The sequence below is a fragment of the Pseudopodoces humilis genome, chromosome 8 (assembly GCF_049639895.1).
Source record: "Pseudopodoces humilis isolate 2021_Gansu_Grassland_sample_001 chromosome 8, ASM4963989v1, whole genome shotgun sequence".
NCBI lineage: Eukaryota > Metazoa > Chordata > Aves > Passeriformes > Paridae > Pseudopodoces > Pseudopodoces humilis.
Genome location: NC_142207.1, coordinates 22,470,189 through 22,490,343, shown reverse-complemented (window position 1 = coordinate 22,490,343; position 20,155 = coordinate 22,470,189). Strand labels below are relative to the sequence as shown.

General features: G+C 38.1%; 1 protein-coding gene across 1 annotated transcript; it reads right to left on the bottom strand.

The window, feature by feature from the left end:
* Positions 1–6,565: 6,565 nt before the first annotated feature.
* RBM45 (RNA binding motif protein 45) lies at positions 6,566–19,908 on the bottom strand. Its single transcript, XM_005519844.3, has 10 exons — positions 19,573–19,908; positions 18,089–18,211; positions 17,838–17,964; positions 16,041–16,151; positions 15,527–15,706; positions 14,552–14,681; positions 13,209–13,305; positions 12,692–12,858; positions 11,108–11,304; positions 6,566–7,490 (listed from the first exon to the last, which is right to left on the bottom strand). Exons 1-9 carry the CDS (start codon positions 19,849–19,851, stop codon positions 11,112–11,114), a joined length of 1,407 nt encoding a protein of 468 aa, XP_005519901.1. The 5' UTR covers positions 19,852–19,908; the 3' UTR covers positions 6,566–7,490; positions 11,108–11,111.
* Between the last annotated feature and the right edge of the window lie 247 nt (positions 19,909–20,155).

Genomic DNA, 20,155 nt, shown 5'->3' with positions numbered 1-20,155 from the left:
GCCTCTGACAGCAGCAAAGTCAAGGCAGTCAATGCCTTATCACAAGGGATGCATGCCTGTGAATGTGAATGTCCCATGTGGATGTGACCTGCCCCCGGAGGGGTTGCAGGAATGTCACAACTGGGCCAGCTGTGTGCCACACAACTGGCATGGTAAAACCATCCCTTCTCTGCAGGGTCTGCTTCTTATCCCACTCAAAGTCCAGCTTGTAGCCTCCGAAGGTGGGTGTTCATTCCTTCTGTCTCTCCACCACCACATCCCCAAAGTCTCTCCCCATTCACCCCCACAGGGGGAATAGTGCAAACGCAGCCTCAGCAAATGTGTCTATGGCTACCGCTCCCCCCGCCAGACCCAGCCAGAGCTGATGTTCTAGCACAGCTGATACTGGCTTTTCTTGTGGATATACTCTTCTTCCCAAGCCTTGTTTACTTCTCCTTAGGCCTGAGATAATTCGACAATAGTACCACCTTTATCTTACTTCAAGTTCCCATCAGGTACCCTAACTCACAGTTCAGTTTCCCAGATTTGGGCGGGGTGGGCTTCATGTGGCTTCTTTAGAGACTTCGCCATAGCAGGCAAAATCCTTTGATGACCATAACAGTGTTTAACAAAATTATGATTTTTAAGTCTCTTACAAACAATACCAGGAACATAGTCCCTTATTTTTCTTCTAAAAGAAATAAATAACAGGACAGGGAGATAGAGGTGTCTTAAGGTTCATTCAAAAAATACCATTTCAGACAAGAGGTCACCCAACATCTGTGACCTGAAAGAAATTCCAGAAAACTCTATTGTTAATTAGCTCACTTATTTCTGAACAATTTATTCTTTAATATTCTCCAATGATCTTGATGCCAAGTTCTTAAGTGGCTATTCTACAGAGTTTGGGTTTTTTTTCACTTATTTATCTATACTTAAACCAAAGAGAAACAAACATGTAGAAGGGCAGGTTAAATACTGTTTTCAAATAATGAAACTAATTTAAAATAATAACTATGTAACAGTTATGTTACATAGATGGTGGATGATAAAGTGCTATGCATACACACAGGTAACCTCATCTTCTAAGGTCTTCATTATATAGAACTGATTCTTTGACAACTGTAGGCATTCCCATTCTTCAAATCATGCAGCAGGGAAGTTTACTAAATATAAAAGGAAACATTTGCTTACCGGCCTTATGCTGAGGCTAAGCAGATCTATGGACATTGAAAATATTTACTTACAGAACTTTAAGAAAATACTTTTATTTCTCCTGTAATAAGCAATATTGTTGTTTCATTGCTGTAATTTATTGTTAGGGGGATGTGTGTTTGGCAAAACTGTACCCTTAGGCAAGGCATAGGTAAGAGACACATTTTTAATAAAGATTTTTGTAAATTACACTTGCATTTTTGCAAATTCACTGAATTATGAAAAACTTTAAGAGTACAGGAGTAATAACCAGTGAACAGAAGTGCTTTGAAGAAAAAGCATGGAGTACCAAAGTTAAGAGTGTGTGATAATAAACAAGTCAGGCAGAGGGAGACCTTGGGAGGCAGGCTCATAGCAAGCAGAAGCTGTGAAAGGAGAAAGGCAGGCACCAGCAGATGGAAACTGGATGTGCCCTAGAGTAGGGGAGTGCCACAGGAGTGAAGAGCCATCTCCAGGAACCAGAAAGCACAGCTGCCACTAGGACCAGGATCCAGTAACCAGATCAACATCCCCTTTTTTTGACAGATACTGACCACCCAACACAACATTACTTTCCTCTTTGAGTCCTCTTTAGGGCTGAATTGCTTAGAATACTTCTAGATGAGCACTGTTGCACCTAAATACCTAAAATGACTTGTGTGAAAAAAAGTTTCCTGATGATGCAAAATTACTCATGGTAGGCATAACAAAAACTGACTCTGAGCAGCCGTAGAAAGATCTGTCAATAGTGAGCAATAGGGCAATGAAATGGTGGCTGAAAGTCTATGTAAATAACTGTAAACTAATGTAAACAGTAATGAAAATAACCCTAACTAAGCTTACATAATAATGGGCTATAAATTAGCCTTTATTACTTGAAGTCATTGTGAGTAGTTTTCTGCCAACATTGTTTTGCTACTCAGCAGTAGTCCAAAAGGCAAACAGAGTTAGAAATTGCTTCAAAATCAGCAGAAAACAAAGTAGGAAAGCTCATTATCATTTCCTCATGGAAATATCTTTGCACTTGAATGCTGTGTACAGATCCAGTTCCTTCATATGATAATGTGAAACTAGAAAATACATGTGTGCAGCTGAAAAAATATATGCAGAGGTATGGGAGTGCATATATGTGAGGAGATAATTTCTAGCTGAAGAGCAAACTGAGAAAGGATTGTCGTTGGATCTACAAAACCCCAATGATACATAGGAGGCTGACAGTAAGCAATCACGTGCTGGTTTCTATCACACAACACCTTAGGAAAACTGAATAAATGATCAGGCAGAGGGAAAAACTTTTTCATACAGAGTGTTATTAAATCAGATGCCTTGCTTCCATACTAAACTGTGAAGCTGAAGGGACAGAGGTTTTTAATCTGGAGTTATACAAATGATTGAAGGACAGCTGTAGGCACAATTTCCTTTGCAGTTCCTGCTGAAAAGGTGCCTACCCATTGCCTGTTAAGAGTTGCCCAAGAAAGGATACTCTATCTGCCATTTTCCCTGACATCAGTTTCCCAGCACCATAGAGAACAGGACATCAGTTTAAATGGACCTTTACACAGTCCTGTACAGCCATCCAAATGGTTTATTCTTTTCTTTCTGCACAGTTAGGTGTAAGAAACCAGAGAAAAGCAGCACCCCTACATATGAAAGCATACTCCTGCTTTTCCCCATCTTCCTTGGAAAGCAGTCACTTAGTTCTTGATCTTTCCATTTGGGTGTTTTTCCATTCCCCTGAAGAGAATTTGGGAAAACTGTTTTTACCTTTTCAACATTTTGTTCAGTTTCTGTAGTGACAGTCCATATGCACTGATTTCATTTCAGTGCCATTTTCTACTATACTTCGTACAAGACTGGGGCAGTATATAGCAAGAGAAGCATAATAACATAATATATGCACAGAATATGTCAAAAATACTTTCCATATTCATAGATGATCACAAAAAATAAAATCTAAACTATTCTTGGACATCCCCAAAGGAAAGAGGAAAATTAGGTCTTCTCACTGAAGAAACTGCAAAGGGAAACAGAAATACCCAGAGATGATTTAATGAAGATGAAGTTACAGGTAATCCCTTACATAGGTAATAATAATTTACAAGAGTTCTATTTAGACTATCCCTATTAAATAAAAGAAACCAGAAACCTGAAAAGCAAACCTGAAATGCAGTTTGTCAGAACTCCAAGAATCTCTGAAAGGCAAACATGATAAATCAGCTGGAGTGGTTCAATCTCACAGTAACAAACTATATGGCTGATAGTATAGTTAACTATATCTACTCACAGATAAAGCAAAGTTTGCTTCACACTTGATTTTAGCAGTGGGTAGTAGTCCCACGGTCTCATTTTCAGCACAATGCACAGTTTCTTTACTGTGTAGAATGCAACACCAAAGCAGTGTAAAGACTTTAAGCTATACATTTTAAACAACAGAGAAAAAAAATCTCTTCTTGGAAGTGTTGTAACTACAGTCCTTATAACCCTGCTGGCTATTACCAGCCCTCTGCTTTCTAGACTCAGTTCTTTCAAGCTTCAGTATTTAAAGGACTTTTTCTTAGTAACTCCACTAGAATAGATTTAAAAGGGTCACAGTGGTACAGTTTCCTCTGCACACTCTGAGAACTACCTAAATAATTTATTTTTCCAAAGCAACAGAGATTACCCAGCTTCAAAGAGTTTGAGAGGGTCTCCAGGATAAAATTCCAAGAATGCTGTTATGAACATTATGAATGCATTGAGGCTATTTTTGTATCCTTGGTCTTTAAACAGGCAAAGGGTAAAACTTATTGTGATTACCTGTTTATGGATAATCCATAACCATGTCTAAACTTCTGGCCATAATTTTAAGTAGCTTAGTTGGTATGTTACCACATAGAAGAAAGGCATAGAAGAAAGAAATTTTAATGTCCCCCAGCACTATTATAAGAAGTGAATTCAGAATAGAAGTGAATTTTGTGCACTTGATTAAAATGTAAAAATATCAGTGGGTCAAAACATGCACTGCATGCATTCCCATGTCATTGCCTTTCATTTTGTTTTGCTGATAAACATAACTTCATTCCTGCTATCCTTAGCTGTAACAGACATATTAGAAAGGGGATTTAGTGTGCCCAGCATGAGGATAGTCAGCATTCCACTACTTAAAATAACTTTCAGCCATCTTGCAATTTTATTTGTGAAGGTGCTTATAATTTCAAGCTTAGAAAATATTTCCAGCATATATTTGCATTTCCAATCGTTTTGATGTCCACATACCCTGTTAACATTGCCCTGTATCTTTTAAAATGGCATCTGAAAAATTTACTCACTAGCACTTTCCAAAGACAGAACTTGGTCAGAAGAGTTGGAAGAATTCCCAGGAAACTTCTGTACTCCCAAGCTCAGGATGTGTAAACACTTTCTCTAAATATAGAGTAGGGTCTGATCAGAAGTTAACTCTTCAGTCTTAATAAAGTCTTGCAGATATTGTGTATCAGATACTGTGTATTAGATATTGCATGTTAACATTGGATTTGGATATCCCACACTTCGTGTTGAAAGAAGCTCCACCTTCCCAAGGTCTGTGGAATTTCAAGAAAAATTCCTAATAAAAGAATCAAGGTATGGGAGCAGGCAGATGTACACCATTAAAGTAGATTAAATCAAAGTCTAATATCAGTATTTAATTTATCATTAATTCATTTTACTTTGGAGAAAATTTACCATTATAACAGCTGTTCCAGTCTGACATTCTGTGGAAAACTTGACCAAAATCTTTGATGAAGTTTTAAATGAATGTTTAACAATTACAATTTAAGTTCAGGAAAGTGGTATGGTGAGAATATATGTTTTCCTGAATTGAAGCTGTGCACATAATCACATGCTGTACTCACCTTCAGCAGCTTCCCCTTCCTATCTGATTATTCTTCTGTCTCTCACCTACTGCCACAGTAACTGAAAGAGTGGAGGTGCCTGGTATTGCAGAGGTTAGATGATCTCTTTGTAGACATCGTAGAAAAAACATGACAGCGTGCCTTGGGTCAGAAAAAGGGCTCTGCCTCCATGTGAGCTTCTCTAGTAGAGGTTTGTGCCCCCAAAGAAAGGTCTCAAGAGCCCCAGGATGAGGGGAACTCCGACTCACAAATCTCATTCAGGATGCACAGCCCTCTTGAGAATGGCCTTTTCTCACTCCATGATCAAAAATACCTTCATGTAGACATTCATGCAACATAAATCAGTAACTTCCTGCAGTTACACAAACAAGGTTCCTCTGCTGACCAAGCGGTTATGACTCAATAAATAGATAAAATTATTTCTACTGGACATAATTTAGTGTGATTTGTGAAATCTCTATTATCTCATTTTCAAAGGTACAAAAGTCTTGTTCAACACCAACAGAAACTACAGCTGATGAACACAGTTGGAATCTAAGTCACTTATAGGTAAGCACGCTAAATTCTACTTGCCACCATTAAAGCACTGATACTGCAAAACAGCACACCAAAAACGTCAGACGCAGTTTTGGTCAATTCACTCACCAGCATTAAAGGGAATTATGAGTGACACAGGTTTTCCAGTACAGGAACCTAATGATCATTCTCACAGCAGACCAAGTTTTAACTTACCAACTAAATTGGGGATCTTGGCACAGGAGACTCATCAAGAGGCCAATTCTACCACACAAATGAGAAGTTGGGTTTTTTCAGCTGCCTATACAGGGATTCTCAGCATTTCAGCTGGTACTGTGCAGATCCACCACACCATACAGGTTCTGCAGCATGTGTCAGGCCCTCTGTACAAGTATGGTGTCCCTCCATGTTCACAGAACAGGATTGATAGGATGGGAAAAAAACAAACAACCAAAACCAACCAAATAAACAGAAAACCCAACACACCAACCCAAACTGGAACTTTCTCAGGGGAACACAAGAGAAATGGCAACCTTCCTTACAACCAAACTTTTGGGCTAGAGTCCGAGCCAGGATCCAGTTCTCTACGCTCAAACATAAATCTGTTTTTTCACTAATTTCTAACAGCTACACCAAATTAAGCAGAAATTTTACAGCCTGGTTAACCATGCAGCCCTTATTCAATTCTGTTTCTTGTGCTTAATGAAACAACTGCACCTGGGGAAAAGAAATGCTAGTGAGTCATCAAGGACTGCTTTTTAACAGGTACTACTGGAATGGAGGGAAGGACAAGGTTTCTCAGGCAACCTTTATTCTGCAACTTGCTCCCATTTGAACTCTAATATTCTTTTTTAAAAAATGTTTTTTTTAAGATACATGGTTTGTTACTTTGAATTTAAAATTCTGAACCAGTTGATGAAGGAACTGTATGGGAGATGCTGGGAAGCAGGAAGCACCCAAGGACATGCTTCTCCTCTAGAGTGCATACAACTAAAATTCCTCAATTTTATCTGTATATCATATTTTAATAACCAGGATATTTCCAATTCAACAAGTAATATACAGGAATACATGGAAAAGTAATGGCAGTTGAAAATTATCTGTGAACGTACTTATTCGAACTATCTTTATTTAATCTTCATCAGCACCAAAACTGTCTTCATCCTGCTGAAAACTTGACTTGTCCAACTCTTACTTGAACATATGCATTAAAAGCTTCTGGAAAAAAAAAACAACCCAAACTAAACATCCCAACCCCTCAAAACTAACAAAAATAAACCCATAGCCCTAGACTCCACAGTTATAGCCAATAGACCTCAGGATAAGAAAGCATAAAGTTTTGGTAGTCTAAAAGTCAAAGATTCATTTCACTAAACAGCATAACGAATAATTTTGGCCCAAAGCAACAAAGTATTTAATAATGTACTTTTACAGCTATTTTCTTAAATCTAGATTAATACTGTCATGTCTGCTAGCATTGTTAGAGTTACTTCATTTTCTTTGAATTTACTGCTGTACTTCACTGTTCAATGCAATTTGGATCATGAGAGATGTCTTCTATTTTAACAGAATCTGAATCATTATCAATTAACCAGTCAAGTCAGAAAATGCTGGCTTCTTTATTTTCTCCATCATTGTAATTTCCATCTTATAGGAAGGATTCAGGTAAAAACAAGAGCTATTTCTGTAATACAAGGTTATGTACTATTACAAGAACAACCACCAGTTTACAGTTTTCAATGCCTATATAATTTTCAAAACTGCACGTCTGCATATTCAGAAAGAAAAAGGATCATGGATTAACTAAGTAACAATTAAGAAAAAAAAAAGTTGTCACTGAAAAAAGCTGTCACTGTCCACAGGAAGCATGTCTAGTCACGTTTTCAGTCAGTCAGTCAGCTAGCTGAGGATCATGTCATTACTTAGTTTCTGTAGAAAAAACACAAGTACAAAAATAGTATCAAAAAGCAACATACCTATTTTTATTTTAAAGTACATATTATAAAATGTAATCATTACATCAGCATATAAATAAGGCTTTCAATGTCTTTAGAAGGATGATATTTAAGTTTTAGGCATGCTTCTCTAACTTTTATAGAAGCGCCTCTTTCTGGCATTTTTTCTGCATTTGATACAAAATACAGTTATTTTTTTCAATGTATATCACAACTATGATACAATTAATTTTTAAAAACATTTATGCAGAGCAATATATCATTAAAATATATACATATTAACATCAGGATTTTAATAAAGGTTTAAGTCCAAAAAATGAACGCAAATTAAACTGGTGATGAAGGACTTCTTCCGGACAAGAATAACCAAAGACAGCAATAACCAAGTACTTTATGACAGAATAAATGGTTTTTTCAATTTAGTCAGTAACTAAATAATTATTTACAACACTCAAGTTTTATCAGCATGGGAAAAATGCAATTAATGCATCTGCTGTGGGTTGAAGTCAATCAGAAATGAGTATTAAAAGCCACAGAACTTAGTTCCACATAGCTATGTCCGGCATTTCTAACACAACACTGGTTAGACACTCTGCTTTCTAAGGACTATTTGAAAGCTTTATGAAAGACATTTTGGGTGGGTTTGGGTTTTTTGTTTTGTTTGCTTGTGGGTCTCTTGTTTAGTAGACTGGGGAGGGGAGGGTTTCCAGGGATGGGGGTGGTATTTAAATAGAACTACTAGGCAGCAAGGAAGAGATTAATTGGAATGCCACAATGCATTCTTCTGACAGATAGCAAATGCTTTCCTTCCTCTTCTATTTTTGAATGACACAACGTGTATGTTTGCCATCAGACACTGCAGTGAGCTTTTCACAAAATACCCAAAGCAACACAAAGCCTGGAGTGAAGAACACAAGCTGGTCAACAGCAAGATTTTTAAGGTAGGTCTGCTTCTAACAACTGCCTAGAAGTAGACCTTGTAGATACATTCTCAAGCCTACACTGATTTAAAGCAAGATAGCTTGAAATGATTATTTCAGCCATTAATACTTACTTAGCATAAAAGGGGATAACTTCAAACCCCAAAAAATTTACATAAGCACTTAAAGTGGTGAAGAGAACCCTACTGGTCTGTATTTCCATCTTTTCTCTGCTACTTTTAACTATTCACATAAACAATTGAATTTTCATTGATTTGTAAGAGAATCAGAGCCTGTAGAAGTCATTAGCTGGATTAGTTCAGAATATTAAGAGATGTCTATTCAAATCTGCATGATAAACAATGTTTGTTGCAAGGTAACAAAAAGTTAGTCAGAAATTTGCATTGCAAAAGCATTATGAGTAGCATACTGTTACCATACAGCCTTTTTTAAGAAACAATTTTGTAAATTGTATTTTAAAAAAGACTATTTACATAAGAAGGTGCTGGGGCAGAACTTCAAATGTGTTAAAAAAATAAATATTTTACTTAATTATTCCACTGAATGGCATTTATTTTCATATATATTCTAGAATTCACAGGTCTTATAATGAATTTTCACCAGAAAACCTTGTATAGAAAAGACTATTTCAGAAATCCAGTCACCTTGTTAGAGACAAAAGGCAAGCAGTACAACAGGACTTCAGAAAGGATTTTTTTATTAAGAGGCAATGATTTCCTTAAGTGAAAATTCCCATTAGTTTTAGCTAGGAAGGTTAGTTCCTACAGCTAAATTTCAAAATGAAAAAAGTTAGTATTCTCACATCTTAAAAAAAAAACCCACAACTATTTCAGAGGTAGAGAGAATGGCATCTCTTTTCACATGCACAATTTAACACTTTAATTGAAAGCAAAATATAAGCCTCCAAATTACTGCAAAGCTTGTCAGTCAGTCCAGCACAAAGTCAGGCAGTGAGAAAATCACTTACACGGTCAAGCCCTTTTGAAGAGCCATCTTTCCTTTTAGGTACCACTATATTTGAATTTGAGAAACCAACTCAAGGACAAATGAACAGTAATTCTGTCTATCTTGAAAAGAGATAGGTGCCAAGACAACCTGCTAAGAAGCTTGGAACCAGGAACCTGGTGTACAGAAAAAGTGGGGATAAATAATTTTTCTTATTTTGGATGTATGTTGTATTTACACTTCTCCAGTAAAAAGCACACAAGGTAGACCCAGTATTGTATTACCCTTCACATCATAGTTATTTCTGTAGAGACACAGAGGCTGGGCTTTTATCGCTGAAAGCAAGTCACATTAAAAACAAACAAAATGGTGTACAAAGGTAAGAGCATGGGTACAAGTTACTTAAAATTGCCTTCAACAGAGTTGCTGATTAAAAAAAAAAAATTCAATTTAGATTTAGCTATAATTCCATGCAGAAAAGGAATGCCTAGAAATCCAATTTATTAAAACAAAACTTGTGTATAAAAACTAAGGCCACATTTAGTATCTGCTGCTTATCAAAAGAGAAACATAGAGGTCCTTAGAAGGAAAGGAGAAAAAGAACATTTTGGGCAAAAGGTTTTTTTGGTCTTTGCAACTCTGGGGTCACAAAGAACATCTATACAAAGAAAGGTACAAAGAGTGAAGCTTAGAGGGAAAATACTGATGCAAAGACAGACATGTGATGATTTCTGAATTGGTTAAATCAAAACTTCATGTCCCCTAAGAAGATAGTATGGTACTGGAAATATCTGGAAGCTATAGTAATATATGAGAGTTATTTTGTAGAATATAGGGCTTAGGCTTTTCTCCCCCAGCTATATTCTCCTTTGGCAATAGTCCTAATGCTGAAAAAAATAATTTTAAAATATGATGAAATTCAATATAATTTGAAGCACAGCAATGTTTTAAAAGAAAAAATGAATTTTGGTCCCTGAAGTCAGTAAGACACAAAACATCTCTAGTTTAGCCAGCTTCCACAGGCCATTAACATCAAATAATAAAGTTCTCAACCTAATTATCTCAAACACATCTCTCAATTCCTCCACCACAGGGTCTGCTATATTTTCTCTGCTAACACATATTTCAGCTACACCCGATTTCTGAGATCAGAGATGACCCAAATACCCCAAACCTTTGTTTTCCCCTAATAATCTTACCTGTCCTCCCACATCCATTTTTATTTACCCCTTCACTCCTCTGCCCTTCAAGGGCTCAACTTTTCATCTTTAACCAATGCCACTGAGGGCACGTGATTGTAATGAAAAAAAGACACACACAAGCTTATGTCTGTTTCATTGTTTATTTCTGCACATTCTTTTCAAAGTCAACTGATTCTCCCAAGTACAAAAGTGATATTTCTATGAACATCCAGATTGACTTTTATCAACTGGTTAATTTTTTCTCAAGAATTATAAAACTTTGATTTCTATAAAGTGCAAGTGTGTATATATCAACATACACACACCCATATATATATTTATATATATAGGTATGTGTATACACACACAGATATATCAAAAAATCTACTTCAATTTGCTAGCTAAGAATAGATTTATAGTTTATCATTGGATGTTTGTATCTAACTTCAAAATCTTTGCCTGTCCCCATTTCAGGTAGCTGGACACTTTCAGGGTTAAGAGCTCAGGCTGGGCGGGGTACTCACCTGCTCAGTAAGTTCTCTGGCGCTTGTTGGGCTCCTCCGAGGGCGAGTCTGCCAACCTCACCTTCAGCCTCACACCATTCACAATCTTGCCATGTAATGCAGTTATGGCCTCGCTGGCACTTGCTCTGTCTGCAAATTTGGCATAGCCCACATTTTTTCCAGCCACAAGATAAACACTTATCAACTGTCCAAAACGACTGGTGGGGAGGGGGAAAAGAAAAGGTAATTTACAGATTTTCCTGCAACACTTCCAATCTGAAGGATATATGATTTGTTAATTGCAAAATCAGTATTTTTATATCTATGCTCCCAATTTGCATAGTCCCTTCTCTGAATTATAGGTAGAAGCACGAATGAACACTAAAAGTTCACAGATGTTTTCTATTAAATATTATGATATATATCACAAATACCAGTGATTTCTCTCTTATTTAAAAGAACACATAAAGCTGATTGATACTGCAGTCCCCAAACACTAAATGGCACTCAAAACACTCCACAAAAACCTAAAGAAGAAAAAACCCCAAAGCAACCGAAAGTAAGACATACACACCCAAGCCAGCAGATAAATTAGAAGCTAAATCTGCATCTCACTTAAATCACAACTGAGCAAGTTCATTTATCTTTGAAAAGGTCTGACTGCAATGACTCAGAAAGCAAGCACTACAGCTTCAGGGAAAATTAGAGATTTCCAAGTACTCAGGAGATTCCTACACAGATCCCTAATTATTTTTAAAAAATAGTCTGCTTGCTTCTTATTGAAGTTATACTGAAGTGTCAAGACTCGTGTCCATAGTCTTTTCCTCCTCCAGTATTTGACTAAGAAAATCCACTGTATCAAATAGGTACAACTTTGAATTTCACACAAAGTTTCCCACAAAATGTTTTCCTCTCCTGGTGCTTTTAAAATATTTCGGCTTTCCAAAGATTTATTGCAAATTCAAGCTATTAGAAAAGGTAAATGTCTCCTTTTTTTCAAGCGTATACTAAAAATTAATAATACAAAATACTTTATATTATTGCCAATTATAGATTTCTTTAAAGATGGCAAAAATTGTCTCAGTTCTTTGTTCCATACAGGGAGATAGAAAGAACAGTTGAAATAGTGTTAGTAGGATGCAAACCATTACTATAAATATCAGATCTAAATATCAGAAAAAAACCAACACCCTACACTTGTTCCCCCTAGGTTACTGTAGAAATTTATCAAAATAGTTAAATGCCTTACAAAAATATATAAAAGAAAATGCAAAATGAATTAGGAAATAATAACTGGAAGTACTACATTCTTTGGTTAAAAATCTACATTAGAAGACCAGACATTTTACTTCAGATTAAGTTAATTGATAATTAAGCTGCTATACTGATGGTACTTCAACTATGCTTCAATGTAAATCCCATTACATTCTTCTTTCCAAAAGTAGCTGTTACATACTGTTCACTCATGACTTACTGGTCACTGTGCACTGCCTTTTCTCAAAAGAGTTTTCAGGCCCTCTTTTTTTATTTTCATTATTTACTTTCAACATTTCATAGTTTGTTTCCTTTTTGTTAGGGAACACTTATTTGTAAACAGAGTCTTACCAGAACACATCCTCCAGTACATTTACAGGTAAAGGATGGGGATGAAAAAGTATGAAAAGCCTTTCCTTCACAGAAGTGTCAGGTGGAACTTTTTTTTTGGGTGGTGGAAGTATGGCATCTGTTTGGGGCTGCAGCAGCTGTGGCCCCGAAGTTCCTCCAAATACTTGCTGAAACAAGGGGAAAAAAATGCAAGTATAAGTTAACTGGTGGTGGGGGGCAGAGGAAGTAATTTTACCTTTCTTACCATTTTTCTTCCATCACAGGACATAAATAGGTCCTGTGAGTTCTGATCTTCGTTACTTTATTTACTTCAGTTATTTCATTAAATTGGACAATAAATTCAAGTAAGGTCAGACGCCTTTTCAGGGAAGAAAAATGCACCAACCAACCCGAGGTATGTCTTAAAAATGGAGCACGTAGAACAGTTTGCAGAAGCAAGTGAGCAGTGTTCTTTATTGGTACATGTGAAGTTTCTTACAAGAATTCAGAACCGACACCATCCATGATTTGAACTTACAGGAGGCGACCTGTACTGCTGAACCATTGCGCTGTTACTGCGCAACACTGACGACACCTGGGCTGTCACCAGCTGCGCTGCCATTTTCCTGATAAGGCTGCAAGCAGAAGTCATAATAAACTACTTTAAAGAATTAGATTACAAATTAGATTATTAGATTAATTAAGATTACATTAATCTTAAATTTAGAAAGTAAAAGTATGTCTTAATACACATCCGAGTATCTCTAGAAATCTGTCATGCCATGGAGATAACGAAAATCAAGACAGGCTTTCATGACAGCCTATAGAGAGATCTGAAAGCCTGCACACTAGCTGCAACTCACTGAGAGCATTCATTCATTCATTACCACTTATAGATACACAAAACTACCCTTTGGGTTTTTTAACACTCTAGGGGGAAAAAAAAAACCATTAAATTAGCTCTACAAGAGCCCACTGCATTTTGTGAGAAATGCCTAAAAAGCAAAAAGGACAAAAAAATTCACCTTTTTCAGTAAAGAGCACAGAGATTCAGTTCAGAAATCAAAATATTACCATAGAGAGTTTACTACTGGCTCTCATTTTCCAGTGATTTTATTTTGTTCTGTTGCAGAGTAAGATGAAGCATCTTTTTTTTCATGTTCTTTTTGCTTAGATACACTGCCTGTGTTGTAAGACCATGTAGGAATCAGTGAAGAATGAAGGTTGCAATGAACATTGGTTTCAGTTCAGATCAACCAAGCACTTTTGTAGTGAATCTCCCCACTGTCCCTCCTTACTGTCTTCATTTCCCAGAACAGGTTTGACATAAACTAGACTCCTCTAGGATGAAACCAAGGCAAAACACTCACTGCAGGAGAGTACTTAAGCTGCTTCAACTTGTACTGGGCATTCAAAACACAGGAAGAAGTCAGAGATGGTCAAACACCTGAGAATACTCCATCCTGTGCCGATATCAGATCCTCAGCACCCACAAGTTTTACTCTACATATGTGCTTCACTAAACTACTACTTGCACTACTGCAAACATAACCAAGAGATGAAGTACATAAACCTGGTTCTAATTCATAAACCTCATCCAAAATACATTCCTTGTTACATGTTACAGATCTGTTGATAGATTCTTCCCAAACCCAAGATTTTTTCCATGGTATCTTAAAAATATGTATTTTAATCTTTTCTTTATCAAAGACTACCAAGTTTCAAAAGGCTTATTGTAAACCATCCAGAAAGAAAACCCCAAAGCAGTTTCAGAAAACACTACCGACAAGCTCACAGTTATACTGACGTTACGTCTTATGTTAAAAATGTGTTTACTTTATATTTTGCTCTCCAGAACATAACTTACAACTTTGTACTTACTCTGAGCTATCATTCCCATCTTCTAGGAAAATGACAGTTAGTCGATTTCCAGGAGGATACTCAAACCCATGCAGTTTGTATTTGGCATATATAGCTGAGGCAGCAGTGCTGTACTGAATCACAGCATACCCTGCAAGCACAGGGCAAACAGCGTCAGCAGGAAACAGGTAAATCTTCAGAATAAACTACACTCATATAAATAACATATTTACACTGCACATCAGTCATGGATGACACAAAATTCTTAAGTCTTTTTAGCACACATCAAGCTTCAGTGAAATTTACTAGTGCCAGATGAGCTGTATTTATACTAGCTTGAAAAGTTGGCAGTAAAACCATGCAAGTGAAAACATGTCTTCCTCACTACTCCAGAACTAGTAACAAAAGGATAATAGTTTAATTTTAAAAATGCAATTATCCCATCAACACCTAATTTCAAGAACTGTAAAATTAAAATATAATCATTTACATTTCAGTTTCTTAGAGAAGAGACCACTTCCATATTTGTCTCAGCAGCAGTAAAACAAGACTGAAACCAAATAATCTTTCAACAGAAAACATGATCTATTTTGAAGCTATTTAATCTCATTCATCAACATCTACACACATTTCAGAATGAAAAATTCAGAAGATCTGTTTAGAGAACATTTTACTTTAATGTCTAATAATTTCTGAAACAACTTCTTCATTTATTCTGCCTCAAACTATTAATTTGACCAAAACCCACTTATCATGACTTTGATTCCATTTTTCTTGAGATCTTATTATCTGAAAGTAAAGGTATAAGCCATTAAGGGCAATGTGTAAACACGGGTTCAAACAAAACTGAATTTTGTGTGTATGCAGTGCTAGCAGCAACCACTGCTTGTTTCCAGCAAGTGTACTGTATTTTGCAGTGCAAATTAATTGAAGTACAATTACAAGAGATTCCCTTCAGAGAAAAAACAACAGAAACCTTTTGTACTTTTTACTTACCGCTATTGGTATGAGGGTCTCTCTGAACATCACAATATTCCAGACCTGGAACTAAATCAAAGAGGGCGAACAGCTGTTCTTGAATAAAGGGGAGCCGGGATACCACTGACAGGCGTTTGGAGACTGGTTCTTGAATTCGGGTCTCAGCTTTTTCAAAGCTACAAAATTCTGGCTGCATACCTCAAGAATTAACAAAATAATTTGAGTCATCATACTTGTATGCCTTCATTTCATGCATATGTTGCATTCGACTTTTAAAATTAATCCAAGTCAATTATATACTACTAAATGTTGATTTCACCAGTGCAGGTCCCAATTTAATTGAAACCAGAGCAAAGCAAGCCATAGAAGCAGAGAGATGAAACACTGGGCTAGTTTCTAACTTCAATATCCAATCTACTATTTAAGTGTTGACCTAAGCCTCCATCAGCCTCCCTTTCTCCAAATCACATTATTACTTAGTGACCAGTCTGGAGACTACAAATAACTTTTAATGTGAAAAGCTGTGACTTACAAAATGGAAGCGTATTTCCTCTTAGTTCAGGCCTCATGCTATTACTGTAATAATCATGTTCAAAAGACTCAGATGACTTATTTTTAGGTTCAGCCAAAATGGCCCTGTAGCCTGAAAGAAACAACCACACACATAACAACACCTCAGCACATCTCAGTTATCTGACCAGGCCCACATTCTCCAAGTTCCATATTTAGAAACATATTATTCAGAAAACCCAGTAAGTGCTGGCTTTAGAGAAATAACTAAATTATAACTCCTGAAGTCTGCCCAAATAATTTTGTGAACGTTAACAGCTTTCAAATGGAATTACTCCTACTCCCAAGTTAAACACAACAGAAGCTAACTGCCATGAGAGTGACTGAGCACTGGCACAGGTTGCCCAGAAAGTCTATGGAATCTCCATGCATGAGGATATTCAAAAGTCACCTGGACATGCTCCTGGGCCATCAGTACCCAGGTGACCCTGCTTGAGCCAAATGGTTGAGCAAGATGATCTGCAGAGGTTCCTTCCAACTTCAACCACTCTGTGATACTTAGCAAGATTTTAAGATGCTCCAGAAGCCATCACCTGAACTGCTGTGCTAACACAGTAATTTATGGATGTTTTACACGGATCTAGGTTTTGCTTTCATGAAAGAAAGCAGTATTACACTCAAGCTATCCAACTAATTTCATTTTAACCTCACAGCAAAGAGGAAATAAAAGTTGACTGCTAAGTAATCTCAGGCTCATGTTCCTATGCACAAATATAATTCCTGTAGAACCACTTATGATAGAAATAACACAGAACCACCACATTACTGAAGAAAAAAGAACCAAACAAAGCCATAAAAATAACTAGAACTACAACCCACCACACCCCAAGCTGTTTCATATTTGTGACTAAGCAATATTGAACAGGAGGTTGGACCGGAAGACTGCTGTGAGGCTTTTGGGGAAACCTTTCTTCTCCTGGATGAGCATACCCAATTCCCTCTGTCTTTCCTCCAAAGTCTTGTGTTTCCAGCCTCTGACTTTCCACCAGCCTCAATCAAATTCATTAACTTTTTGTACTAGAGCATAAGAGACAAGTTATAGAATCACAGAATGGTTTGGGTTAGAAGGAAACTTACAGATCACCAAGTTCCAGCCCCCCGCCTTGGGCAGGGACACCTTCCACTACACTAGGTTTCTCAGAATTTCTCTATCCAACTGGCCTGGAACACTTCCAAGGATGGGACATCCACAACTTCTGTGGGTAACCTGTGCCAGGGCCTCACCAAGTGGCTGGTAATAAATAAAGCATACAAAGTCTTTCACTCTGTAACAGATAAACCATGACACTAAACAAGATCAAGCACCCTTCCCCCAATTTCAGTTAGCATAAATTTGCTCTTAAATAAATGTAATTACAACAGAATCTCTATGTATCATGAAATATGTTTTATCTAAAAATTAATTTTATGTCAAATACAAATTAAAACTGCCTATTTGCAAGGACAAATTAAAATATTTTCCTGTGTATCAAGCCTACACTACAGACCAAAAATGCATAAAAGAAAATTCTGTGTTCATTTCCAAACTCTTCTCACTGATCCTACTTGCAGTTTGGTACTAAAAAAACATAATCAGGTGATTGTTCTCACTGAATGTTAGCAATGCTATTATTTATTTTCAACAGAACCTTGTCTCAACATGTTTCTGCATCATGAATAATTTACCTGAAAACAAAACTGAAAATTAAAGGTATACTATGATGATACACACTTATTGCAAAAAAAAAAAAACGCTTAAAGAATTCACTCAGATTCTTACTTCGATCACACTCTTCAATTGCTCGGGCAGCTTGCGACGGCTTCAGGTACCTGACATAGCCCAAACCTTTACTTTCTCCAGTAGTCTTGTTTTTAATAATGCTGCAATATTCAATGTCTCCATACATCTAGAACAATTAAAAAACTTATTAATTTCATATATTTTAAAACCATGAAATTTCCATGTGCTAACCCCTTCTAATTAATTTAGAAAAAGGCATTTTAAAATAACAATGAACAGCAAATCAGAACCTTAAACTTCTCTCGCAGATCCTCCTCCGTGTAGGTTTTTGGTATCATAACAAAGATTCGTGTAAGCTCCTCATCTTCAACATCTCGGTGGCTTCCAGAAGCTCTTGACTGTGCAATAAACACCTAACAAAATAATTACATAGACACTAATTACTGGCAAAAAGGTCTAAGACACTTATCAACAAGCAAGTGAAATAGTTTAACTGTCTTTGTATTTATGGTTCACATAAGCTGCCCTCCTTAGCATGGAGAGAAAGGAACATCTGTGATAAAAGTCCTACAAATATAAATCCTACCTGTACTGTCCTGTAAGACCTACAGTGATAAATCTCAAACAGTTTCCCAAACTGGACAGGGGCCAGAGAAGTTACTTACTGGGGATAATGAGGAATGGTGAGAAATACCACTGCTGATTCAGCAGCACTGTCAACATCACCAGTGACAGGTGAGGTGGCAAAGAATGCATTGCTCTAACAGGCCTAGTACAGCAGTAATAGAAACAAATAAGCAACCAAGAAAGCCTAGCAGATTAAGAAAACCGTGCTACTGCAGTTCACTGCTTAGCTGGGCCAAAGTTTACGGATCTAGTGCTCTGTGAAGGATCATAACTTCTCGTATCTGTTACTCTTAAAGTCTTTTTTAGTTATTGAAATAAATTTCACCTCAGAAGTGCATACCAGAAGACAACCAAGAAAAAAAAGCCCAAATACATCACAAACAAAAAAAATGAAACAAAACAAAAACAACCAAGTAAGAAAGACACAACTTTCAAACCAAGCCTCTTAAGCAAAACTAGCAACTGGTTTCACAGAGCTCTTAACTTATTTTTCTAACAGCCATGCAAGGGTGTGAGGACTACAACTCAGATCTTTTGGCTTCTGATGGCAAGTTCTTCAGAAAAATTTCGCTGACTCAATTTCACTGTCAAGTGAAACACATGGCATCTTCTTTCACTCTTCAAACTCACTCATACTTTCTTAGTACTTGGTGAATAGGAAAACAAATCGGGAAGCTGAAAGCTGACAGAACAGTTCCATAGATTAAAATAAAAATTTTAAAAAAAGTTTTTTAAAGGGTTCACAAGCTACAAAACCAATATAAAACATACTGGCAAAGCCAGTTCTAAATTTCACAACTATCTTGCTCACAACACCTAGAACATATAAAACATACAAGAACTAAAACACACAGAAGAATCTTTGTCGCAAACAACCCTCCGCTTCCGGGTGCGGCATTTTCCGCAGGCCTGCTGCAGCTCACGCCACGCGTGGGATCTCGGGGAGCGGACGGGCCCCGCCGCTCCTCCCCAGAGCCGCGGGTGGACGGCCCGGAGGGGCCGGGCCTGTCCCGGCAGCGCGCCCACGCAAGGCCGGGCAAGGCCGGCCTGCGCCCGCCCACCGCTCCCGCTGCCCCCGCTCGGCTCGGCCCGGCCCTCCGAGCCCACGGGCCGCCCTCCGAGCCCCTCGGCGCTCCTCCGGTCCCACCTTGATGGGCTTGCTGTCGGGGAGCAGGCTGCGGCCGTGCATCTCCTCCATGGCCCGGCAGGCCTGCGAGCTGCGGGCGAACTTGATGAAGGCGATGCCGCGGGACTCGTTGGTGCGCCTGTCCCGCAGCAGCCAGATGTTCTGGATGTCCCCGAAGGGCGAGAAGCGCTCCCGGATCAGCGCCTCGCCCGTGTCCTTGCCCAGCACCACGAAGACGCGGCTGTTGGGCGGCTCGTCCAGGCACTCGGCCGAGAGGCGGATACCGCTGCTCTCCTCCATGGCGGGGCCGCCGAGCTCCGCAGCCGCCTCCCAGCAGCCGGCAGGGCAGGAAGGGCAGCGGCGCCTGTTCCGCCGCCGATCCGGCTCGCCCGCCCCTTCCGCCGCCACCGCCCCGCGGCCCTGCGGCAGGGGAGCGCCGCCTTCCTTCGCTTGCTTTCTCACAAGCAATTTAAATATGCAGAAATCCCCCCTCTTTCATATAAGAAGATGCAGTTGGCAAGCAAAAGGACGTGATAACATATGGTACTTTTTCCTTAGATCTAAACGGGTTGTGTGGAAAAAAGTAACATGATCTCTATTCAGG

Excerpts from the sequence above, each read along its gene's own strand:
- RBM45 (XM_005519844.3), bottom strand. The coding sequence starts at position 19,851 with ATGGAGGAGAGCAGCGGTATCCGCCTCTCGGCCGAGTGCCTGGACGAG. Across the intron at positions 12,859-13,208 it reads AGCAGTACAGGTCGCCTCCT|CAAGTATTTGGAGGAACTTC; the intron begins GTAAGTTCAAAT and ends CCCTTGTTTCAG. Across the intron at positions 11,305-12,691 it reads GTACTGGAGGATGTGTTCTG|TCGTTTTGGACAGTTGATAA; the intron begins GTAAGACTCTGT and ends CCTCCCCACCAG.